Below are 26,929 nucleotides of genomic sequence, written 5' to 3'. Positions count from 1 at the left end.
AGATTGTAACTGCAGTCTATGGAACCAATAACAGTCCTATAATACTATCATCACAGACTTAATGAAATTATTTTCGCGGTGTTAGATGGTCAAAGTACAGATTCTGCGCAGATCTATAAATAAAATATATTAAACAATTCTGGGAGTCTGCGCATAAATATGTGGAGACTGATCCTCTTCAAGAATCCTTTTTACCAAGTCTTGAACCAAAATGGCAGCCCCCTTACTCAAGGCATGTTTCTCGCGATTACAAGAGACGGGAAAAAGATATAGGTAAATTATTATTATTTTTTAATAACTTGAAAGTAGCAGCATTGACTACAACACAGTCACTTTTTTTCTTGGATAGTTAATATGGTGCAGAGATTTAAACTAGATATATTTACAAATGAGTTATGCTAACTTAGCTAGCTAGTTAGCGTTAAATTATCTAGGTAGTTTGCGAAGATGTCACGTCTTTGCATGCTAAAGCGAGTGATTAATTATCGCTTGGTAGATTGCCAGCTAACTAACGTTGTCGCTAGGTTGATATAGTGACACTATGCATTATATATATATATATATATATATATATATATATATATATATATGAGAAGTAGTAGAATTGGATAATTACGGAGCACTGTTTAATTATACTTCATGTTCAAGGAACGATGATACGATTTGAGGACTTTCGGGGACATAGTAGTGAAGGACAAAGCAGTAGAGGGCCGTGGTGATAGATGTAGCAATCCCAAGGGATAGCAACATCATGAACAAGGAACATGAAAAGCTCGAGAAATAACAAGGGCTGAGAGAAGAGCTGGAAAAGATGTGGAAGGTGAAGGCAACAGTGGCTCCAGTAGAAATCGAAGCACTAGGGGCTGTGACCCCCAAACTGGGACAATGGCTGCAGCAGATCCCAGGAACAACATCGGAGATATTTATCCAGAAGAGTGCAGTTCTGGGAACAGCTAAGATATAAGCCCCGAGCTTTAAGAAAATACCTTCAATTTTACATATCATAATTTTATATATATATATATATATATATATATATATATATATATATATATATATATATATATATATATATATATATATATATAAATCCACTAATGACTTTACTAAGGAGGAAGAATTAGTTGCAAGAATTAGATCTCTGAACAAAGGAGGCATGCCATGTTGGATAGTTTTAACACTTCTCAGTACAAGGATAGTACAAGGATATACAATGTTATTATTATTATCATAATAATCATTATTATTATTATTATTATTATTATTATTATTAATAATAATAATCTTTTTTTGTGGATTAAGCTAATATTCTTATACTTAAACCTTTATTTACTGTTGCCTTTTTTCCACTGAAATGGCTGTATTGTGCATAATAACTAGGACACACAGTGCTGTGGATGTAAAGCACCAGTTTTACATAGAACCTCCATGGGCTCTGCCAATATTCATCTCCATATGTTCTGTCTATAAAAAGAATATGATTACACTTTTTAAACTTTCAGAGGTAATTGCACTTTTACAAACAGAAACCTACCTGATACTACTTATGTATCCTTACTGAAATCACTGGCATTAACTATAATAATAATAATAATAATAATACAGGGGACTTATATAATGTTTTCATGAACTCAAAGATGCTTACAATTGATAACACAAAATATCAAAACTGCAATAATAGTAGAGGGTAGAAGACATCACTAACATGGACATGGAGTGGAGATAGTGGAGAAGCCATCTGATTAGTGTTGGGGAAGCATTTATTATTATTGTTGTTGTTGTTGTTATTTACATTTATATAGCACCTTTCTCATACTCAAGGATGCTTTACAGATATATATTAGCTTTTACAATCACTCACACTCCTATGAGAAGCAGCAGCCAATTTGCACACAGCATACTCTAACTCAGAAACCACAGTCCGCTGGGGGACTGCACGGGCTGCAGGGGAAGGGGAGGAGGTTAGAACCAGGACAGAGCACCAACCATCACTGGACATACATGTAAGGCTAGGGAAAGTAGCAAAGGCAAATTATTCCGTTTTACCTAGTTTATATTTTTCACGTATGTAAACTACGCAATCACTTAGCATTGCTACACTAGCTTTGTCAAAATAAAGGTCACAAATTGGATGTTCAGCAGATCTTGAAAAACACGAAAAAGAAAAAAGAAAAAAATTAAATTAAAAATAAAAAATGATTATGCCTAAAGTGAGGAAGCTTGAGTCCTAGTGCAGGGAAAACAATCTGCCATCAAGTACATTTACAAATAACAGTGTATAAAAATGTCTCTAACATCAGAAGGGATCTCTCTCACTTCTCACTCCTCACATTGACTGTTTTTATGCCCCCTTTTCTGGACGTTGGCTATGGCGTATCTGAGCCAACTCCTCTAAAAGTAGGAAGTTTCTTCCCATAGGCAGTCAGACTCATAAACAGATCTGCCAAACTGAACTGCTGCCTCATCCTTATTCTCAAATCTGCTGAGAAGGAGTGACTGTAAAGTCTAAGATAAACACTGTCTATCAGGGGTGCTATGTATGCATGGTGCTTCACACCCTTGAAACCAAGTACATCTGATTTGTAATTTTAAATGTGTTATGCAATGTTTAAGTACAATAATAAGAAAAGGGTCAATAGGACTCAATAATGTTTAGTTTTTAAAAATGAACAGGAAAACTGGAAACTTGTGTATAGCAATATCAGTGATTTTTCTTCATACTGTGTAAAATCTAATTTGTTGTCTTCTCTGCAGTTGCTTGCTACTGTTCAGTGCCCATCGACTCAGATGGAATCAACACATTCGTTTATATACAGAGGGTGGGCATTATTGTTTTATTTTTTGTACACATATATCTGAGTCTGAGTCTGTCTGCTTTTGCTGCTGCCAGTATGTGCAGAATTCTTGTGGTTTACTGGCTCACATTACCACAATGTGTATAGTATTAGCACTTGTGTACAGTACCTTAAATCAGCCATCTGGTGGCAGTGTTAATTCTTTTTCAGCATGCTCTATATTTTCTGCACTACTTGCCTAATTTCACACATTTAAGTACCACTTTCAAGCTTATATTTAGTAGATTTTATTTGATTAAATATTTTGATGATCTCTGAATGACTCCAGTATGTGAAGGAGAAACAAATACTGAACAATAGGAAACAATAGGTCTGTGTATTTATGATTTTTGTCTGATTATGCTGTTTAGGCCTTTTCATACGGATAGCATTGTGTTCATTTTTGACACAGGCTTTCCAGGACTCCAAGCCCGTATCCGGCCCCTGCCTCTTTTAATTGCAACTGGTAGCGGCTACTTTGGATACAACCAGTATGAAAAATACAAACTCCGTGAATTAGAAAAGCTGGGCATCGAGCTGCCTCCAAGCTTGGCCAGTGAGCTACAGGTAGGACATGAGCTCTTTTCTGTGCTTGGAAACATGGAATTCAGGCTCCACCAGTTGTTAAATTGGTTATTTCAACTTTGGGTTTTGGAATGTAAGCAACCATTGCTTGTTCTTTCAGAAATAGATCCTTATATCTAGTCTATTTGCCTTCTCATCTGGCAGTATGTGCAATACCCTTGGAAAGGACTTTCCATTTGAAATGGAAATTTTATACTGCTAAGCAGTGCTTCTGGATACTGAGGTGCTGTATGTACAGAGCACAAGCTCAAAGAATGTGTGTGTGTCTGTGTGTATGCACATGCACCTATATGAACAGATGTCATGGAACATCTCTGTACCATATTCTTTAACCTCTCTTTTTAAGATTCTGTTATTTTTGTTCATTATTTATGATGAATGTACATCATATACATTGTGTCCATATAGAAGATTACTGTGTTGAATTATTTAGATATGGCAGATATCAGCATGTGTTTTGTAATTTTTGTAAGAGAGGTTTTTTAGCTCTGTGATTGACAGAGCCATTTGTTGAAACACTTGTGTGAGGGATCTCAACACATCTGTATCTAGCTACCTATATAGGTGTCTAAGTTAGCAGTACTCACAAAGTCATTAGTAGTGAAGACAGCAATAAACACCTTATTGGCTATGAATTAGGTAACTGACTATCGGGTTGGATTACTCCCCAAGAATGATTAGGTTCACTGTTGTTACTAGATTGTAATGTGGACTGTTTGGGACGATGTCAAGCACCCATTCATACAACATCTGTCCATGCCTTTACAAACATTTGTGAAAGTATGGGTCAAGTATGTTGTAGTGTAATAGGATGCCACCATTGCAACAAGTCAGTTTGTGAAATGTCTTCCCTCCTGGATATTCCACAGTCACCTGTGAGTGGTGATACTGAAAAGTGGAAGCATTTAGGAACCACAACAAATCAGCCATGAAGTGGCAGAACTGATAAAGTTACAGAGTGGGGTCACCGAGTGCTGAGGCACATAGTGCATAAAAGTCTCCAACACTCCGCTGATTGAGTAACTTGGTGTGGCCCTTTTCTGTTCTAGCAAGACTATGTCCCAGCGCATAAAGCAAGATTCTATCAGGCATGGCTGGTTGAGTTGAGTTGAAAGAAATTGACTGGCCCACTCAGAGCCCTGACATCAGTCCCACTGAACAACTTTGGGATGAACTAGAATGGAGATTGCGAATCAGACCCTCTCATCCAACATCAGTGTCTCACAAATGCTCTTCTGGATGAATGGGCAAAAAAACCACACTCCACAGTCTTGCCTTCCCAGAAGGGTGGAAGATGTTATAGCTGCAAGGGGAGGGGCAATTCCATATTAATTCTTTTAGCGCCTGTAGGTGCTGTGTGTAGATGTTCTTTTCCATATAGTCCATATTGTGTATTTAACTAGTTAGCTAGCTGATGAAAGACCTCTGTCCAAAATGTCCTCTTTTTCTGGAAGCCTTGTGTACTTCACCAAAATGTGAAAAATTTAAATGGCTCTAAAAACTTTCCAGATGTGTTGTAGCTTTCATGAACTTCGTGGACATTGGAGCTAAGCTAAGGAGAAATAAAAGCATGTATGAATATAAATATTCTTCTTAAATTCTGTGTGGCCTATGGAGGTCCAGCAAAACTAAGCTTGTCTCATTGTCTTCTTTAAATATTATCATGTGATGTCACATAATGTATAGCATATTTAGTATAATGATTTTAGTGGGTATCCTTCATTATTTGATGATATGGGATTTGCTCTGAGAAAACATATTTCTGTTGAAAAGTTTGTTATTGTTTCATGGGGCACAGTATGTAAATAATTATTTAGAGCTTTTTCAGCTCAGAACGGTCAACATGGCCTTGCCTTTCACTGACTTGCCTTTTTACTCTTCGGGCCTTACATGGCACAAGTGTTTTTGTGTGTGTGTGTGTGGGGGGGGGGGGGGGGGGGTTGTGGGGTTTTTTGGTAGACTAACCCTAACTATCCTTTATTTCATATGTCTCATCTTACCCTTTCAGCTTCCTGTCAATTTGTGGGTCTTCTTTCAACACTGATACTAAAATTATTAACGCCCACTAATGCAGGCATTTTCCAAAGATGTTTAATCAATAATCAGGATTGAGATATTCGTGAAGAAAATTGAACCAAATATCCAGTCACTTATTCAAAACAGGATAGTTAGAAAAGAAACGCTTGCATTTTTGTGTTTCCCAAAAAAATTAAAGTGAAATTCTTACCATTCTTAGTTATTCCTGCCAAAATTCAGTTCTTGCACCTCTCTCCAGCACCACTTTCTTCAGCATAATAGTGACATTGCCACCAACATCATGGATGGTCAGAATATAATGAGTTTTTAATCAGACTGCCACCACAATATTTAGTTTAGTAAGTTTGTGATTGATTCAGGCATTTTGGGCATTGAGACCAGCCACATCTGTTGTAGTAGGTGCAGGAATGACCTGATCATGGGGTGAGATTCTGTCAGCTTGTTAATGTCATCTGATAGGTTGGTTTTTTTCCAGTTTGTCTATTGCATTTCAGCTCTTATCAGCCTTGAATGCACTTCCTTATCTGGTTTTGTAGGCAATAATTACTGCAGATAGATAGGGTATCTCCAGCATGGATTTGTTAAATGTCATTTAATTTGACCTGTTGCTGACCTTTGTCACAGTGGGCACCTGAACAATGGAGAGTGGTGATATATTGATTCTCTGTATTTCGAGTTGTAGGACTGTCAGTATAATGACACTAACATTTGATACAACCTCAGGTGCCAATCAATGAGTATACTAGCTTGAAATCAGGCACTATATGCTTCATACTACATATTTGTCTATAATCACTTATTTTCTTATATGTGTGTTTATATAAAACTACATTCCCTTTTTGGAGAATGGTAATAAATTTCTCTTCCAATGTAATTTCTTGGTTTCTTTAAGCAAATGGAATTCCATCTGAAGCCATAAAAGTAGGTGACATGCATTTCTACTGGTAGCACCAGGACATTCACTAGTGTTGTCTTGTCACTCATGAGCAGGTCTAGTCCAGTATTGCCATAATCTCCACAGGAACATGCAAATCAAACAGAAAGATGTAGTTAGGTCTATAAAGATGAACAGCACATTAACAGTCCATATTCAGTAGAGAGGCCATTGGTCAGCATACCCCAGGATATCAGGCTCCTTTTATATAAAAAAAAAACAAAAGCTTGAATAAATAAGTACATTTTTAGCCTGTATTTAAAAACTGGGAGTATGTCTGAGTCCCGAATTAAAGCTGGAAGGCTGTTCTATAACTGAGGGGCTTTATAGGAGAAGGCTGTTCCCAAGATATAATCTTAGTAATTCTAGGAACTAAGAAACTCTCAGTAGGCAAGGTAGGTTTTAGTATACAGTGGGTTCATGCATATACTGTGGGGCCAGACCATTTAAAGCTTTATATATCAATAGGAGTATTTTAAAGTTGATTTAAAATTTAACTTGGAGCCAGTTTTGTATTCTGTACAATTTGAAATGTATTTAATAACATTTAGGAGCATCAAACTGGACGTCTACTACAGTAATTAAATCTTGATTAAATAAAAGCAATGACCAATTTCTCTGCGTCTGATGAGGAAGGTATATGTCTCAGTTTATTAGTAGTATGTAAATGGAATAATGTTATTATAATGTTATGATTTCATATGTGAGTGTTGAGAGATGAGAGAGCTCAGAGCCAATAATACTGAATATAATTAATTACTGAAAAGTAATCAGCATTTAATAAACTATTAGATAATATGCCTCCTGCAGCCTTGGATCCATTAGTAGTACCTCAGTCTTATCAGAATTCAGAAAGAGAATGTTAGTTGCCAATCACACAGTCCTCAATTTTAAGTTTATGAGCATAATTAGAATTGGCAGATATATATGACTGAGTGTCGTCCATGTAATGGAAGCTTTCAAATAATTGTGCCCAACACTAGCACATATAAGGAGAATAATAAGGGGCCCAGTAGTGGCCTTTGTGGAACACCCTATTTTATTATGTACATAATGCATTAATTATGTACAAAGAAAAATTGATAGCTATCTATCATATATGACTTAAACCAGGAGAATGCTTGACCTCTAAGGCCAATGGATGTTTCTAGTCTATCCAGTAAGATTTTGGGGTCTATGGTATTGAAAATGACTGTCATACTGCCCAACTCCCAACCAGACTATACTACCTAGCAGCCTGTTCAGCACCCAGCCAACAACTCAGCCAATCGGAGACATTCATTCAGATCATTATCACCAGAATATTGAACTCATCTGTGTGTTCAGAGAGTTTAGGTATATAAGACTGTTTCTAACACACAATCACTGCAAAGTATTGCCTCTAGGATTTCCCAAGCATACCGAGCAGTCCTTTGATTAGTTTTCCTGTGTACCATACCTGTGCTTTGTCTTTATCATTTCTTATTTTTGACTGACCCCTTTTTGACGATATCTTCTGTTTTTTTGGATTACTCTTCTGGCTTTTGACATGGACTCAGACCTCTCTAGGATTTGGATTACCCCTTTTGTTTCTCTGTTTGAGGGAGGCTCTTACAAACCAGGGTCAGCTACTCAACCAACACCAGCAGGAACTTGAGGGCTTTATGCGGTTGATGGACACTATCTCCCAACACCAGGAGGCTCAACAGACACAAATGTCTGAACTCGATCAATGCATCAGAGACCTAACCTTCAGGCTACAGATGTTGACTACCTTGACCCAGCTCACCCCAATGCCAGTACCAGCTACCGAGTTTCCCAGTACTAGACCGACCTTCCCTGTAAGTAAGCCGGAGAAATACGATGGTTCCCCTGAAAAATGTCAGGGTTTCCTGCTACATTGTACTATATATTTCAACAGTATTCCACCATGCACTAGCCAAGAAAAGATTTCTTTCCTTACCTCCCATATATCAGAGAAGGTGTTGGATTTGGCCACTGCTGTTTGGGAGAGTATACAAACATCATCTTATGAGGGGTTTCTGGCTAGACTCAAGTTGACCACCCACATGAGGGAAGAGCCTGCGGTGAATTGCTCACTAACTGTTCGGTAGCAGATTATGCCTGCGAATTCTGCACTGTGGTTGCTGGTAGTGAGCGGAATGACGCGGCTTTAATCGTTACTTTCCGGAATGGACTTAATTCGGAGTTGTTACATGAGCTAGCCTGTCGGGATGATGAGCTGGATTTACACCAACTCATTGCGCTTGCCATCTGCCTACATCACTTCCTTCAGGAACGAAGACCACGGAGAAACAGTAAGACCCGATTTACCTACGATCCTCCCAGCCTGAGCCTAGACACAAACATTTGGAAGAACCCATGCAATGTGATTCCTCTCGTTTAACTGAGGAGGAGAGGAGACTTAAACATCTGGATCCTACCATCCCATTTGTAGTAGAGGCTGATGCTACTAGTATCAGGGTTGGAGGAGTGCTCTCACAAAGACATAAAGAAACAAGACTACACCCAGTGGCCTATTTTTCCAGAAAATTGTCCCAGGCGGAACAGAACTTTGGCATAGGGGGAAGGCACGTTATCGGCCATTAAACTAACTTTGGAGGAATGGAGGCATTGGCTAGACGGGGCTAATCATCCTTTCTTAGTGATCGCTGATCACCAAAACTTGGAGTACATATGTGCAGCCAAACAATTGAATCCCCGCCAAGATCGTTGGTCCATTTTCTTTTCAAGATTTTAATTCAAGATCATGTATCATTCAGGAACTCGTAACATGAAAGCTGATGCTCTGTCCCATATTCATCTAGGGGAGACTGATAAGTCGGACATTAAAGAAACCATCTTACCTACCTGGGTACACCTGGCATCCATATGATGGGCTATAGACGAAGAAATTGATCTAGCCACGCAAAGCACTGTCACCCCACCAAAATGTCCAGTGGGAAAACGTTACGTGCCTACCTCTTACCAGGACCATCTTATGACCTGGGTTCATTCCTCCCTCACTACGGGACATCCGGGGGAGAGCCATACTCGTCAGCTCCTGGCCAACAGGTGGGAGAGTATGACCAAGGACGTTCACCAGTATGTTTCATCATGCTCTATCTGTAGCCAAAGTAAGACTCCTAAGACCCTTCCTGCAGGAAAACTCGTGCCACTTCTGGTACCTGAAAGACCCTGCTCTCACATTGCTGTGGATTTTGTCACTGACCTCCCATGTTCCGAAGGTAACACCACTATTCTCACCATAGTAGATAGGTTCTCTAAAGGGGTGAGATTCCTGGCATTCAGTAACATACCCACAGCCTTACAAACTGCTGAAACACTGTTCACCCAAGTGTTACATATCTCTGGCATCCCGGAGGACATATTATCCAATAGGGTACCAAAGTTCACATCCCGCATCTGGTCTTCCTTTATTGAACAACTATGGGTAACTGTTAGCCTGATGTGAGGCTAACAATCACCCACAGTCAATGCGAAAGAACTAACCAAGGACTGAACAAGTTTTTACGGTCCTTTGCATGAATAATCCCTCAGATTGGTTCAAATTCCTACCTTGGGCAGAAATGGCACAGAATTCCCTCACTAGTTCTTCCACTGGCCTAACACCCTTCAAGTGCATTCTAGGTTACCCATGGTTCTGTGGACTTCTCAAACTGCTGACATCCCGGCGGTCGACGATTGGATGCCATGTAGTGAGAGGGTTTGAGAGGAGACACACCAGCACATCAAACATGGCCAAAAAAGGTATAAGGAGACAGCAGATCGACACAGAGGGGACACCCCAACCTACGAACCAGGCAGCTGAGTGTGGCTTTGCACAAGGGACTTCCGTAAGCTAGGGTCCTGCTGCAAATTAGGTCCCAAGTATATTGGCCCCTATAAGGTATACAAGCGCAACAACAAGGTCAATTATCAACTCAACCTGCCGTCACATTTCCGCACCTCGAAATCATTTCATGTGTCTCTCCATAAGCCTGTTATTTCAGGTCCACTTGTTGAGGTTTCTCCAGCTGATACCCAGCCGGTACCAATTGATACACCCTGGTGTATGCTGTGCGCCGCTTTCTGGACTCCCAGACGAGGGCAAGTGTGGTACAGTACTTGGTGGACTGGGAGGGATTTGGCCTTGAGGAAAAAAGATGGGTCCCTCGCTGTGATGTACTGGATCCCAGCCTCCTTTTGGACTTCCACACGAGGTTCCCATACAAACCTGCTCCTCGTCCGCAGGGTTGCTCTCGCCACCTTCCTGTGGGGGATTCTGGTGTGGGACCAAGGGTCGCCGTGCTGACAAGAGGTCGTCGTAGTTGTCCTCGTGCCTTGGCCGTCCCAGACTCTTTGGTGGTGGGTACTGTCATACTGCCTGACTCGCAACCAGACTACACTACCCAGCAGCCTGTTCAGCACCCAGCCAACAACTCAGCCAATCGGAGACATTCATTCAGAACATCATCACCAGAATATTGAACTCACCTGTGTGTTCAGAGAGTTTAGGTGTATAAGACTGTTTCTAACACACAATCACAGCAAAGTATTGCCTCTAGGATTTCCCACGATTCTTTGATTAGTTTTCTTGTGTACTGTACCTGTGCTTTGTCTTTATCATTTCTGATTTTTGACTGACCCCTTTTTGAAGATATCGTCTGGTTTTTTTTGGATTACTCTTCTGGCTTTCGACACAGACTTGGACCTCTCTAGGATTTGGATTACCCCCTTCATTTCTCTGTTTATTATTACTCTGAATTTGCTTTTGATCATCTAGTGGAACCTTAATAAAGTTCCTCTTCACAATTCGCAAGCATCTGATTCTACCTGGCTCATTACAATGACAATAATATCTAAAAGCATAAGTAAATAGATGCAACCTTTATCAGGGGATATTTAAAGATCATTAACTACCTTTGTCAACATAGTTTCAGTGCTGTGATGTGATCTAAATCCAGACTGAAATAATTAATGGATATCATTTGTCTGCAAAATGGTAGATAATTGTAATGAAACGTATTTTTCAACTATTTTGGAAATAAAGTGCAGGTTTGAAACTGGCCTGTAATTGAAAACTCATGGGAATAAGAATAGATTTTTTTTAAACCAAGACAAGAATTAATTATAGTAAGCATAGGTTCTATATCAGTGGGCAGTAATTCTTTGAGTAAACAAGTTGAAACTGGATCAGATATACATAAGGAGGATTTAGAAGCCTTTATCAAAGAAATGAGCCCCTCAAGACAGCAGCTAAAATATATTTGCAGATTAACAGGGTCTGAGGAATTATTTTTTTTCCTGATATTTTCAACTTTGTCATTAAAAAATTGGAAATGCTTCATATTACTGCTGCATTCCTACAGGATTCAATTGTGTGATTCTTAGTTTTGATGTGGTATTAAATAGAAATCTTGGATTGTTTTTATTTTTTCTATTAGATATAAGTATAGTGATTTTGCTTCAGTGAGGGCATGTTTATATTCATAGATTCTATTTTTCCAAAAAGCTTTAAATACCTTTAATTTAGTATGTGGCAATCTTCTCTAAAGTAATATGGATTTCTCAGTGTGCTTGGTTTTATTGTCATGTCCATCTGGATCTACTGGCAAATCGATGTTAAATCTGGTAAATTATCATATTATTTACTCCATTGGTAGTAGTATGCTTGATTAAAAAGTACTCAGAAACTGAGTAAGGCCCTGGAAAACAGTAAAGTTAGTATAAACTGTGACATTTTGCTGGTTGGAAGACAAGACATATTGAGAATAAGGAAAAGCGTTAACCTTGAAGCGCTTTTTGTGAAATCTCTTTCTTTGTCATATATTGTGGCTACACCATCTCTACAACCATTAAGATGGGAGTTATGAAAATAGCTAAAGTCAGAAGAAGATTCATTCAAGGCCATATACTCATGCAGTCGCGTCCAGGTTTCAGTTAAACAAAGTATGCTAGATTATATTCAGTAATAATATTCACTAATAATTTGCCTTAGATGACAAAGATTTAGTAATCATAGGTTCGAATTAGAGCGATTGTTAGTATAATCTAGTTTAACATTGTTTTTAAAACAGATTTGACTGGATCTGTTTTGGAATACACATGAAACAGACACAATCTCCACAAGTGGTGATATCTCGGTGCAACTCACGGACAGTCAGTTTAGCCTGTTTGTCTGCTGCTTAGCTTGGATTCTGCTTGATCAGTTCCCATTATCTTAGTTCCCTGTTTGTCAGTCTTTAGTTTAAGGAGAAACAAAAATACAATTGAGTAAAAGGAAAATTCCAATGTTTTTCTAAAAAAACACTCACAAACTTGATTTATGATTAAACTTATGAAGCTTGTTTCCAAAAAGTTTGCTCAGTTATATGATCAAGTCCTTCTGGATCTACTGGTAAATTAATTTTTGTTAAATCTGATAAATTATTAAATTATCATTAACCGCATTGATAATACTAGGCTTGATTAAAAAGTATGAAAGTTCTTGCAGAAAGGTCCTGGGGAGTGGTAAATGGTAAGTAGTATAAACAACTGACAGTTTCTTGGTTAGAAAAGGTGTCAGTCACATTGAGAATAAGGAATTGAAAAAGGTTAACCTTGAAGCCTGTGTTTTGAGAAATGTGTGTTTCTTTGTCATATATTGTAGTGACACCACCTCTAAGACCATTAATATGGGAATCAAGTGCATAGCTAAAGTCTGAAGAAGATTGATTCAGGGCCACATACGTAGTCTGGTCCAAGTTTCAGTTCATAGTCCAAAATTTAAAGACCATTTCCAGTTTTCTTAAACATTGATTTGACACTCTTTGTTTAGTATGTTATACATTTAGTTCATGTTAAATAATTCAGCTTTTAGATACTTGATTTATGATTAAACTTAAGCAAGTTTCGAACAAGTATACTCAAATTTTGATACTGTAGTCTATACATGTTTTAACTTTCACCTTGATATTAAGATGATTTTTATTTCTCTCTCTGCACATACCTTAACAACCAAACTCTTTTGGAAGTCTCTTTTCAAACTTGTAACAACTTGCTGCAACACATTGCATACTGGTGCAGCAACATGTCTGCACACAGCACCCTCCACCCATTATCTGCCTACAAAATCAAATATAAGAGACTCCCATATCCCAAGAGCATACAGCACCTGCACGTGCTTCCTGTCCTGGGAACAATAGCCAGATTTCTTTTTCAAGGGAAAGTGGGTTGAGTCCAGTGTGGAATCATAATGAGCCATCAGCCTGGTCTCCCACTGTTCTTTGAATCAAGCCGAAGGACTTCAATCTAGGACCAGTGCTGCCACAGTCAGACCCTTGCTCAGTTCATACCCAACCAAGGAATAGTGCTTCTGCTCAACACAGCTGGAATATGAGGGCCATATGTTTGTCAGGCAAATATTACATAATAATATTGGTTCTGTTTTTTGGGGGGTTTTTTTGCTTTAGATATTGCGCTATAAATAGAATGAAAAGGGTTTGAATGGACATAGTATCTCCAATGTGAATATTGGTATATCTACTCCTGATGTCATGTTGTTGCTGAACCTAAACCCATCTTAGCCCATCCCCTCCTCCACCCCAGCCAACTAATTCTCCTTCACCCTTGGCAGGTATTCTTGTGCCAGATGAGTTTCAGACACACCTATACTCATCAAAGTCAGGCTAGAATTTCTTAGAAACCCGTAATAGACCTTCATTGCTTATCTGTTCTCATTACTTATTTTATTCATTATTGTTTATATTGTTGTTATTGTGGTGTTGGTGTCAACCAGAGGAGGATGGCACCCCCTTTGAATCTTGGTTTCTCTCAAGGTTTCTTCCTCATGGTCTAGGGAGTTTTTCCTTGCAACTGTCTCCTTTGGCTTGCTCCCTGGGGGCTTTGAAATCTATAAAGCTGCTTTGTGAAAATAGCTATTGTACAAGTGCTACATAAATGTTTGTAAAATGTATGTAATATATGTAGAAGTGCTTTGAATATTGTTATTTGTGTTCTCACCATCTATTGGACAAAATACCTCAAGTGCTGTGCTGAAATTCTGGTTAGAATGGGGGTAACGTAATCTTTGCAATGACTTGTTGCTTTTTTTTAACCAATAATACATTTTTAGGTGTAAGCAGATGTTGAAAATTGTAATCAGTTAATTTGTTTATATTATGTTTGTGCATCATTCTCATAGATTCTCAGATTTACTACTTTGAAATGTCTTGTGTTTCAAATACAATTGTTCTGCCTCACATTATCCCAAAATAGTGCCAGTTTGGTCATCAAAACTATCATGTAGAATAATGTAGAAATTGCCTATTGATAGAGGATTGATAACAACCTCTATTAGCTCATAGATGGATAATAGGGAGGCTTTAATCATAAATCGTGGCTAGACAATAAATGAGACCTTTTCCCATTGGTCTAACTGATAATATATGATGATGTCACCCTTAGAGGCTGTTAAAGAATCCTCAGCAGCTGTGTAGAGCACAGTACACAGAGAGAGACTCATGAGTAATCTCTTCCTTTAAAAACCAGACAGGAAGCAGAGGGAGAACTTCCTGTAACTCAGTAATCTCAGCACGCTAAACCGTTGCCTCTGAAAGTAAGTTCTTAAAAGTTTACCTTCTGTCTAAGGTGCTTGTTGTAGGTAAAATCTGGTTGTATTCAATGTGAAGCTAAATGCTAGAAGTAAGATTATAGGTTGCCTGTAAATGTCTGTTTTAAGTGACGTTTGTTCAGTTCATCAGTCAATGCAAGATGTCGCATTGAGATGAGGTAGTGTATGGGTATCATAAAGGCTATCTTAAAAGCTATGGTTACGGTTTTACAGAGCTTTAATTCAGTATGTCACATAATAGTTTCTGAAATGGACAAAACAGGTAATCACTTACTATGTTGTTATTTAACTTATTTTAAGTGTATAATATTATTGTGGTGAAAGTCAGCTGCTTTGTACTTTTTATAATGTGCCAGTGAAGACTTAGTCATGATCACTCTATCCAAAAGTATTTCAGATGTTCTGACTACAGTACAGTTTCTCTGATGATATGACAAGCTCTTTTGGAAAAAATATACCATGGGCAAATATACCTTGCAAAACATTATTTTCTTTAAATGAATTTTTAGTACCATCTATGTACATGTACATAAGGTGTTGATGAATACAGACAGAAAAACAGAATACAGACAGAAAAAAATCTTAAAATCTGACACAATATTATGCATTCTGGGTTCATTATATTAGATTTGTATGCATTACAAATAATTTTACAATTTACAATACAATTTTGTAAAAAGTTCCATTTTGAGCATATATACAGCTTCAGTATTTACCAGCAACTGTAGTTTGTATAAAAGAGGATTGTTCTAAGCTGCAGGCTGACTTAGTGGTTGATGCAGCTAAGTGTTTCTAGTTTAATAGCTTCAAAGAGTGAGTGAACAGAGCAGTCAGACATTCAGGCTTCAATGTCCCGCCACCCCACCCCCGTGGTAACATGCCGAGTACAGGGTCCACTGAGCATATGCTTGACTGTATTGTATCTTTCTAGAACACCCTGCTCCACCCCGTTTTCAAATCACAATTTTCCTGGCTCCATTGGAAACTTCAACCACTTGCTGTCAGCAGCCTTCCTGAAGGAGGCGGAACCACCAGTCAGCCAGCCAATCGCAGCTGCACAGTATAACACAGTGACCCACTGAAGGGACTGGGTTTCTGGCATTGCAGCAGAAAAACACCAGCAGAAGCAAAGGAGCTGAAGGACGAGAGCTGTAGAGGGAGAACGAGAGAGGGGGGACTAGAGCTCGCGGAGGCCGTTAATCTCGCGCAGTGATCATGTGTCAGCAGAGCCTGAAGCAGCAGCAGCAGCAGCAGTCGCAGCGGAGCAGGGTTGGGAAATGGTGAGATGTTGCAGGGCTTTGCCCAGGCCGTCCTCTTGCTACAATCTCCACAGAGTTAGGGTTGATGTGCGGCGCCTCCGGACGCTTGCCTCCTCCTCCTCCTTCTCCTCCTCCTCCTCTTCCTACTCCTCCTCCTCCTCCTCCTCCTCCTCCTCCTCCTTCTTCTCTGTGGCAGCGACAGGGGGGCCAGCGGGCGGCGTCAACAACGCCAGTGCTGGGGGCTCCAGAGCCCAAGGGGGCGCCATTCAGCTCAGCCACCAAAGCCGATTCAGGTACTGAGAGAGGAGGATGGAGAGAGTGTGATATTAGAATAGAGCACAGGCTCTGTGCGTGTGTGCGTGTGCATGTGTGCGTGTGCATGTGTGTGTGTGTGTGTGTGTGTGTGTGTGAGAGAGAGCGAGAGAAATGGCACACCTCTTTAGTGTTAACGGATGAAAGGAGTGTTTAGCAGAATGGGTGAGTGTAGAGTGTTTAACTGGGAGAGAAAGAGCTTGACAAAGATGAAGAAAAACGTTCACAGGAGTGTGCAGGAAAAGGAAAAGCGAGCAGGAGGGAGCTGGTGGCTTGAAGTGGTATACAGGTTTAGAAGTTGTTCAGTGTTTGACAGCTAGATATCCTGTACTTGGCTGAAGGTAAAGGAAACATGTTGGCTGGATGGTTTATAGCAGTAACCTGCCCAGTTCATAAAGCTGTAGGACTGCGTTTGGCCTACTTGTGGCCTAACACCCTAAAGCTCTTGCCAGGAAGCCCATCTGAACAGTATATGTAAACAGCACTGTGTTCAGGCCAACGGAGTGGAGGCTCACTGCATCCCTCTATAACAAGAAAGACAGTTAGAGGAAATGAAGACTAGGCTACACAGCCAGTGATTGGCTATATGTGCCTACCAAGAAGACGAGAAGGTAGATTAGCGTGTGAAGGGTAGAGTAGTGTGTGTCCATTGTTGTTCATTAGTCACACCATCAGTTTTAGACTATTAGTATTTAGCATTTGAATGTGTGGCATGAATAACAAGTGAGATGCAGTGGTCTTCACGCCTCTACATCGGTGCTGGACAGACTGGGGGGAAGGACAGCAAAGCCTTTAACACAAAAATTAACATTAACAAAGCGTGAGAGCTCAGATCATTCAAAGCTATTAATGATCAGTGCAGGGCGATCTAAGGCAGCTAACCTGTCTTCACTCAGCGCGGCAGTGAACCAGCTTACATAATATAGCTAGCAAGCACATAAGCAGTATGATTTTGAAAATGGCTACTGATGCAGTTTTAAAGCTACAGTCTGCTGTTAGTATAAATAAACCATTATTGTTAAATTGCCTGTGAAATTGTAGTCACTAACATACATTTTAACTGTTTGCACAGCAAAAAAGTCTCATGGTTTAAAATAAATGAATGCTTACAAAGAATAGACAATAGAGAAAGAAACATCTGATGAAGGACATGAGGCTAGCATATCATGGCTGTTCAAGTTTACAGCTTGCACCATTTATATGTCCATGTGCTTTCTGAATAAAAATCACTGTAAAATATCTGTCTGTCTTTGTGGCAGTCAGCCACTATTCAGAGCATGTTGCAATGACCACAGAAAAATAGATTTTAACTCAAACTGAGTCACACGTCACATGAAAGCTCCTATCTAGTTGAACTTATTTAGTAGTGTACCTGACCACTCCTGTCTATAATACAGTGAATCCAGCCAGGATTGTGTGTGACTGGCTTTGGCGAGTGGCAAAGTAGAATGTGAAACTGTTCAACCTGTGAAACCTTTTACAATTAGTCCACGTCTTATTGGATTGGTGAGGTGTGTATGAGAGAGTGTGGGAGGGTGTCAGTGTCTAAACCCTCATTGTCTGCAGCTAAGCGCTAGCAGTCTTCCTGATTAGAGTAGACAGGGTATTTGAAGCTAGAGAAAGCTGTCATTGTTACTGGTCTGTACTGTCTCTGTGAACACCACTGTTGCTGCCTCATCACTTGTGGGGCCAAATATGACCCACTTCATCATCACACTAAAGCTAATCTGCTTTAGCCAGCTAATTAGCACCCTTACCTCACACCATGTGCTCTTCACAAAGCAATTCTTCTAGTTTAAGAGCAAAAGAAGCTGCCATTCCTGTTCTGTGCCCAGGATGGAAAAGGTATCTCTTGCATGTGCTGTACCCCAGTCTCTCCCTGCCAGTTGTGAGACAAGGCCGCATCCTCCCTTGTGCTGTAGCCAAAAATAGCGTGCAGATCTAACCTGGCAGATATAATTCTGCTAGCTGTTTTTGACAACAATGTTCCACTTTGAGATGAGATATTTGAGAGGACCGGTGTACGTTCTAATTCTCTGGTGGCGTATCTGAAATTATCCTGATGAACAAGTTTATATGTAGATACTATTGCAGTGGGACTGTTGACATATCCTTTTCTTCTATGTTCAGGATATGTAGCAGTTCATTTTTTAAATTCATTCTTTCAATGTCTCATGTTTTACTATATATATATATATATATGTGTGTGTGTGTGTGTGTGTGTGTGTGTGTGTGAGTGAAATACAGAGGATCAGAATGAAGGTGAGAAAATTACAAAGGTCAAATGTTGTAAGGGCACTGCTGCCATGGTAGCTGCAGGGTTCTTAGGGTTCCCATTTTTTTTTAGAGATTGTAGGTCAGCTGCAAATTATAAGGCTGAGAGAATGTCTACAGACTACCGTAAGCAGTGGGATGAGAACATCTTCAAGAGGGTGGTATATAACTGTAAATATAATAATGATGATTCATTATGTGACAACAGTGGAGACCTATTTTGCTATCCTTTCCTTTTCCCACCTGTTTTTTCTAACTCCTAATCTGCTATACTCTTCTCTGATCATTTCAGCTGTTAACTGTTCTTTATGTTTGTGTGCGTGGCGTGTGTTTTGTGTATCAGTATGTTTGTGTCCTCAGTGTGTGAGACTTTTTGGCTTTATGCCCCCCACCCCCTGTCCTCACCTCTGTCAATATTTTGCTGTGGTATAGCTTGCACTCTTGGCCTCATTGGCTGTGTCATGCATGTTGTGCAGGTTACAGTTCCCCCAGTTGGCCTTGCGGCGGCGCCTTGGCCAGCTGAGCTGCATGTCCCGGCCCACCGCCCGCCTGCGCTCATGGCCACTCTCCTTCCTCTACTACATCTTGCCATTTGGAGCGCTTAAGCCCCTTGCCAAGGTGGGATGGCGCCCCACCAGCAGAGTAAGTCTGGGAGGAAAGGCACAAAGCCCGGATCCAAACAACTGTGTTTGTGTTTGTGTGTGTGCGAGCGTGTGTGCGAGCATGTGTGTGTACAAAATTTCAGTATCCAGAGACAACCCCTAAATTTTGTTTCTGTTTTACTCATAATGACCTTTGGACACTGAATAAATAAATATTTATGCAGTGAGCTAGGTTTATTGTGAAGTAGTTGTCTACTGTTTGATGGACTTGTATTTTGTAAAAATGGAAGCAATGGGGCAGACTTTATTCTAGAGAAAAATTATCCGTGGCATGCTGAACCAGGACCAGTTCCCCATGTCTTAACTCTGTCCTGCCACCACTCTAAGAAACCTTGCCAAGCTGATCTCAGAGCATGGTGAAAAGGGGTCACTGAGGGTAAGAATGGCCAGTGCAGATGGCTGCTTGCGTATGCACTCTCCCCATCCCTGTGTGAAAAGACCCATTGTCCTGCTGAGGCACACTGAACTGAGGAATGCTTTGTCTGCTTGGCCACTGCAGCCAGTGAATAGAAGCAGTAGGCCTTGCATGCTCTGACAGCACAGTTGTTCACACAGTGTGCACAGTGTGCACCCGTCAGGCCTGGGTGGCCACAGGTACTGTACATCAGATCTGAGACAGCTGATTATATTATTCAGTGGTGTGCTCCTGCTATTTTATAATGCTGCTTGAACTAAATTGGTTTACAGAGTAGCTAATATATAGGCATGTACTGTCAGTACAGTCTCACAGGAGTAAGAGTGATGTATAAAATGTCATTACCTGCTGCGGTTTACATATGTTGTGAATGGTGTGTATATATATAAACTACAATTTCAGATAAAATATGCAAAAGATCAGTAATATTGTCAATTCAACTACATTTAGCTTTTGTGAAGTATAAACAATTTAAATTTTATTAAGTCCACTAATTTGTGTTTAATATCAAATACATTTTTCAATGCCCTAATGTCTTTATCAGGCAAGGATTCTGTTTACATTATATTCTTAAACTTTTTAAAAGTATTTTAGGACCTATGTACACCTTAAAATAGACCTCCACTGGTATGTTTAAGATTTTGAGGAATACAGATATTTAACCTAATCTGTAGCTAGCAGCTTTATAATGCAATATTTACCTTCACGCCTGAACCTGCTAAAAACTATCTTAGAGACCTAATACTATGATATTAACCTAGAGGTTGCCCGTATGTAACACTTTTAATGTTCCTTTTAGTGAGCTAAAGTCGAAGCAGAATATCATAATCTACTTGCAGTGAACACATTGAGCAGGTATAATCCTGCCTCAGCTGCTATCTTGAGCCTGTACTGAATCAGGTTTTCCCTCATCTCTCCTGAAAAGAACTCCTGATCCAGAGATGGTTATCGCATTGTTCTGAATGCACTTTTTTGAACACTCTTCGGAATTCACTTTTTGGAACACTTTTACAGCAGATTTTAAAACACCCACAACGTTTCATGTGCATAAATATGGCACAGGTTTTCAAGGGCAGAAGCAGAAATAAGACAGTTTCACCATTTGTAAAACCATGTCTGCCTGATAAATCCAAGAGCTCTAGTGCACGGTGCATGGCAGATGCCTTGAATCACATGCTTTTATTCAAACTGATGAGTTATCCCTTGGTGGTGTTCAGCCAGAGGAGGATGGGACCCCCTTTGAGTCTTGGTTCCTCTTGAGGTTTCTTTCTCATGCTCTAGGGAGTTTTTCCTTGCCAATGTTGCCCTCGGCTTGCTCACTTGGGGCTTGGACTTGGACATTTGTAAAGCTGCTTTGTGATAACAACTGTTATAAAAAGCATTATATAAATAAATTTGACTTGACGTGTTCATGTAAAATGAGGCCTTCAGAGCAGTGAGGTGTGAACCTTGGAAAAAGTAATGTCTGAGAAATTGATTTGTGACATACACAGAATGAAAAAAAGTTGCAGAATGAAAAATCCTGCCTCCACCCTTTAATGTACAGCCCGTCAAGCTGTCATTCTTGAAAAGGTCATCAACAGAAATGGGTTTCCCTTTGTTCTAGAATCGATCATGATTGATTTTGCAGTTTTCTCTTTTCTTTATGTAACAAGCCTACACCATATGTTCTCATTGGTTTCATACAGTGTGTTCTCAGAGTGTCTACACATGACTTGTTTTGTATGGTGCAAGCCTTCATGCTCTACAAAAAGGCAAAAACATTAGCTGAATTGTCATATGACCACAGAGTATTACAGTAATACCACGAAACTGGTGGCCAGTTTCCTAACAGTCTGTCTGCTGGTCTAGGTTACCATATATAAATCCATACCTACAAGGCTACTCTCCAGAGCTTGGGGCCGGTTAAACCAGGTCGACCTTCCCACCTGGTTAAGAAAGCCCATCTATAGCCTGTACATATGGACGTTTGGCGTGAACATGAAGGAGGCTGCTGTGGAGGACCTGCAGCACTACAGGAACCTGGGAGAGTTCTTCAGACGCAAGCTCAAACCACATGCCCGACCCGTTTGTGACTCCCACTGTGTGGTAAGTGGGCCTGTGTGTGAGTCCCACTTTGTGGTAATTGGGCCTGTGTGTGACTCCCATTGTGTGGTAAGTGGGCCTGTGTGTTTCCAACTATAGTGACAGCATTAATGCATTTGTCTTACTTCTGACCTCTGCAGTGGGGTCTGCATTATTCTCTGGTGGATTATAGAATTCAGACAATTCAGGTTTTTAATTTTTTAGAATGTATGATTTTAGCTAATTTGCTCATCAAAAAACATAATTTATGATTTTTTTCTTTCTTAACTATTAAAATTCTAAAACTTGAATTGCTTCCCAAATTTGACAAATTTGATCTTCCATGATCTATCTGGAACAGAACACTAAACACGCCAGCAGCCTTCTTGACTGCCTTGTGCTGTGTTATCTCAGATAAGCCCGGCTGATGGCAAGATCCTGCACTTTGGCAGAGTAAAGAACTGTGAGGTGGAGCAGGTGAAGGGGGTCACCTACTCTCTTGAGACGTTTCTTGGCCCTTGCACATGGGCAGAGAGCATAGCCATTAACAGAAGTGAGTCCCTTGAGCAAGCCTCAGAAACTGTTCTATAAACATAGGCTGAATTTTTAATCTGAATCTCTATTATGCTCCTTTCACTTGTTGTATTTCTTGTAGATTTGTTAGGATGATTAGAAGTATACTGTCTTTTAATACCCGTCTTCTTGGTATGTATGTGTTGTGTGTGTTTTGTGGGGTAGATGAGGACCACAGCTCCTTCCAGGACCTTCTGGTGACAAAGGAAGGGAATGAACTGTTCCACTGTGTGGTGTATCTAGCCCCCGGAGACTACCACTGCTTCCACTCCCCCACTGATTGGAGAGTTGCACACAGGCGCCACTTCCCTGGTAACTAAAGAGCTTTAGCTCTCTCATGCTCTCTCCCAGCCTTTCCCTTTATCCACACATTTATAAGGCACTATGGAGATATCATTGAAATAAGCTCAGGTTTTTTTTTTTCTTCAAATGTTGGGATTTAGGGAGGGAATTCATGGCTGTGGTCTCTTAACCTGCCATATGATTATAGACTTACAGTAAGTGAATATACATGAATATTAGATTGACCATTTTAAGGTATATACCAGTACTGATTTTATCTTTTTATCTTTTTACTAAAGTTTTATACTTTATGGCAAGCTGTCCTAAACAACTAGAATTGCTTTCTTCCATAGCACATGACTTGGTATTACCTTATGTAACCACATGGGGGCATCCCAGTATGAAGGGGGAATTTTACAGGAAGCTGGAAGTAATAGCAATGATATGATACTTCAAACTTAAACTTGTAAATGCAGATTGTCCCTGCTAATTGATATTTGTATCAAAATTGTAGTATTTAGTCCAATGATATCATTTAAAGACTTGGGCATGTACTTGTTAATTTAATGTTTCTTTGTGTCAGTATACTTTTCATTACTTTTGTACAACACTATGCTTATATATGTATTATATATGATGTATTGGAGGATTGAGTGTAAGAAATGTTCCATGGCTGTAGACAAGATGGCATTACAGTGACATTAACAGCTCTGTCTGCAATTTCGCCCTGCTACCAGCAAGTTAATTTAAGCACTATCCAGACACTCCTTTAGTATGTTTCAAACATAAATAAGCTATAATGCACAGAGTGCATCATGAGCCTGCAATCACATATGTGCTGCCAGTTAGCTGGGAAGCTACTTTAGATAGGCAAGCTTCATCGTTAAAGTAAGTTGCATACAATCCCTCCAATTTATTTTCCTATTTTATCATAATAATAATATAAAATGCAGTCTTTCTTGCATGTTTCTCAAAATCATATTGTTAGAAAAGGAGTGTGGAGCCTTAATAGTTGAGTGAATCACAAAATCATATTTAAGAAAGAGGTGATTGGTAATTTCACTACTGCTGAATGAAAAACTGAATGTGTGAGAAGTTAGGCATGATTTGAAGGGCATTATAACGCATTGACAAATATATAAATATATGCCTTTACATTATGCACTAAAGGATGACTGTCTTAATTTATATAGCACAACACTGAGAAAATGCCTGCATGTGTGTGTATTTTAGGCTCTCTGATGTCAGTGAACCCGGGTGTAGCACGGTGGATTAAAGAGCTCTTCTGTCATAATGAGCGAGTGGTGCTGAGTGGGGAATGGACACACGGCTTCTTTTCACTAACTGCCGTCGGGGCCACTAATGTTGGATCCATCCGGATCTACTTTGACAAGGTCAGAACTCACTTCTCTTTGCCCACCTAAAGGAAGTCTACCTCTTCTATACTTGGACTGTATAATGCGTTCAGATGCTCTCTAATCCACTCTCAGACTTCAGAGTTGTCTATTTCGTACTCCACATTTCTTTCAGTGTTTTTTTTTGAGTTAGTTATGAAGTTACTGAAGCTGTTCATTGATCAGTAAAAATGTTTCATGAGAATCTATATCATAAGATAGGGGGTGGGGGCAGTGGAAGCTATATTAAAGTGATTATGAATAATTCAGTAAGTTTGCAGGCAAGTCCCCATAAGAGACTATTAAAATAGATGGTCACTGGTATGTGCTATTAATCCCTCTGAAGGATTATAATTAGTCCCTTAGTGGGAGGCAGGATAATCTGGTGACATGCCAGGGTTGAATAATAATGTGAGACAATAAGTGAAGTGAATAAGAACACCACCCATTTTGTTCCTTGTGTTTTGGATTTGGTAAGTCGCACTAAAACTAATCCTAAACTAAAGTGTATTCCTAAACTAAAACTAACTAAAACATTCACTTTTTCCTCTTTAGGAGCTGCACACAAACAATCCTCGCTACAATAAAGGTTCATACAATGACTTGAGCTATGTGTCTAACAACAACCAGGAGGGCATGTGCATGCGTAAGGGTGAGCACCTGGGTGAGTTCAACCTGGGCTCCACCATCGTACTGCTGTTTGAAGCTCCGCAGGACTTCACTTTCAGCCTCACACCAGGCCAGAAGATCCACTTTGGTGAACCTCTCGGCAGTATATGATGGCAGGACACAGTGTAGCAGATCTTGTCCATGGACACACTATTGTGTGTGCAAACCTGGGCAGAGACTCACAGACTAAGCTGCATTGCACACCAAGGAGAGTGGTTTCATTTTTACTTACACGCACATCACCACTATTGCATTATTGTGATTTATAGTTCTCCTATTTACTTAGGAGGGAGGGGTTTTTATCAAGTTTACTTTTAATGTAAAGTACTCTGTTAAAATAGTAAATTTATACCATTAACACACTTTTGTGACAGAATTTAGTTTACCACAAATTTGCTCTAGATGTTTTTCTGTTACGTTCTTTGATGTAAGATTTGACATTTTTTGTTTCACTCATATTGCCTTTAGTCAAGTCATCTTTTTTATTGGGAAAGGATTTTCATATGTTAATCTAGCAAGCATTGACACACATTTCTACACAGCTAAAATCATTTTGCATGCAGTCTAGAATGCCAGATGAATTAAAACATGCATAAAGAAGGAGGAACATAGAAGATGCTAAACCTGTTTTCTCTTTCTCTTTCATATCTCTTTAATACATGTCTAGCTTTTAATATATTTCTCTGTGAAGATGCCAATCAGGACATTTATTTTACAAATTGATGAATTACTGCTCAAGAAATATCTGCAAAGATAATTTAAACCCCTTTACTTTATATAGGCTATGCCTTCAAGTTCTGATCATAGATCTGTCTACTTTAGTCTTCTGCTACACTGATGAAAAGTACAGTGCAATACAATACACTAAATTTCCACTGTAATACATTTCTGTACATTTGATAAATGCTTTGCTAAAACCAAAGTTAAAATTTCAGTAGTTTAAATTATTAAATTAACAATATTAAGTTATTATTGGCTGAATTGATTAAATTCACAAAGAAAGCTGAGAAAAGCTACTTTGGGAAGAAATAACCCATGTATGTAATGTTCTGCTAACTGCTGAAGACTAGAGGACTACAATATCAGTGGCAGGTATGCACAGTAAAACATTATTGCATTATACACAAACTAGGAAAATTATACTACCTGGAGTTTTTTGTTTGTTTTACATGTTGCTTTCAAGAAAGGGTCAAATACTAGGTGGTGTAAGAAGAAAGTAGATGTAGGATCAGTAATGGCAACTAAAATTCATGGGGTTTTACTAATGAGCTACAAAGATAAATGGAATTGTCCCACCTACGTTTTTGTTCTCACTTAAGGCCATGAATTCAAGGTTTATCGAAGTACTGAGACGCTATGGAGATATACAGCTTCTAACAGTGTTAGGATGCCACCTGAGGTGCTGGGGCTTTCATATGTAGGGTTATGAGTCATAAGAATACAGTTAACATATTTTTCTCATTCCCAGGAGGTTTGCTGTCCAGAAATCTTACCCCCAACCCCCCACCACCTCTTTTCTTTTTTTCTCTCTTAAATATTACATTTTTAGTCCTATTTTGGGTCTTGCCTTTTTATGTTTTGGTCTGAAGTAAAGCTTTGGCTTTAGAACTTCTATAACATGGTAATAATATGACTATTATTGTGTAGTGTTTGAGTATTGTTAGGGTATCAAGCCAGTGGGAAAGTGTAAAATCATCCATTTCTATCTCAGATCTAAAGACTATTGGTGTTTTCTTGGGGAGGGGGGTGGGTGTGGGTGCGGGTGCATTTGGCCCCATAGCAAATTAGCATGTAAATCATAAGGGACTTTAATTATTCAGTTAATTTAACTGCATAGATTTTAACACATTTCTTAGTTACAATGTTAATAAATTTTGGATTTTTCTTAAAAGAAATTGGTGGTGTCAACAGTTCTGTCTTGGAGTTGTCTGAAAAATATTTATTGAAATCTATAAAATAATAAATACTAGGATGTCCAAAATTTTAAGAACTAAAATATTGGGATAAATAATCTTTAGTGGATAAACATTGAAGAAGTGCTT

The 26,929-nt window shown here is 39.3% G+C and overlaps 1 protein-coding gene across 4 annotated transcripts; it reads left to right on the top strand.

Annotated features, from left to right (window-relative positions):
- The first annotated feature begins 175 nt into the window (after window positions 1–175).
- pisd (phosphatidylserine decarboxylase) lies at window positions 176–26,425 on the top strand. Of its 4 annotated transcripts, none has more exons than XM_027002117.3 (11): window positions 649–820; window positions 2,755–2,819; window positions 3,247–3,401; window positions 14,818–14,968; window positions 15,915–16,535; window positions 19,305–19,470; window positions 21,757–21,993; window positions 22,384–22,522; window positions 22,708–22,854; window positions 24,058–24,218; window positions 24,774–26,425. In XM_027002117.3, exons 5-11 carry the CDS (start codon window positions 16,261–16,263, stop codon window positions 24,996–24,998), a joined length of 1,350 nt encoding a protein of 449 aa, XP_026857918.3. In that variant the 5' UTR covers window positions 649–820; window positions 2,755–2,819; window positions 3,247–3,401; window positions 14,818–14,968; window positions 15,915–16,260; the 3' UTR covers window positions 24,999–26,425. The 4 variants fall into 4 exon arrangements, with proteins under 4 accessions (XP_035383107.1, XP_026857918.3, XP_026857920.1 ...); XM_027002119.3 differs by having other exon boundaries at window positions 656–820; window positions 15,915–16,263; XM_035527214.2 differs by lacking the exons at window positions 649–820; window positions 14,818–14,968; window positions 15,915–16,535; window positions 19,305–19,470 and adding an exon at window positions 176–273.
- Window positions 26,426–26,929: the final 504 nt, after the last annotated feature.

Source organism: Electrophorus electricus, chromosome 8, assembly GCF_041902795.1.
Source record: "Electrophorus electricus isolate QZ-2024a chromosome 8, ASM4190279v1, whole genome shotgun sequence".
Lineage (NCBI taxonomy): Eukaryota > Metazoa > Chordata > Actinopteri > Gymnotiformes > Gymnotidae > Electrophorus > Electrophorus electricus.
This window is presented reverse-complemented; position numbering and strand designations above follow the sequence as displayed.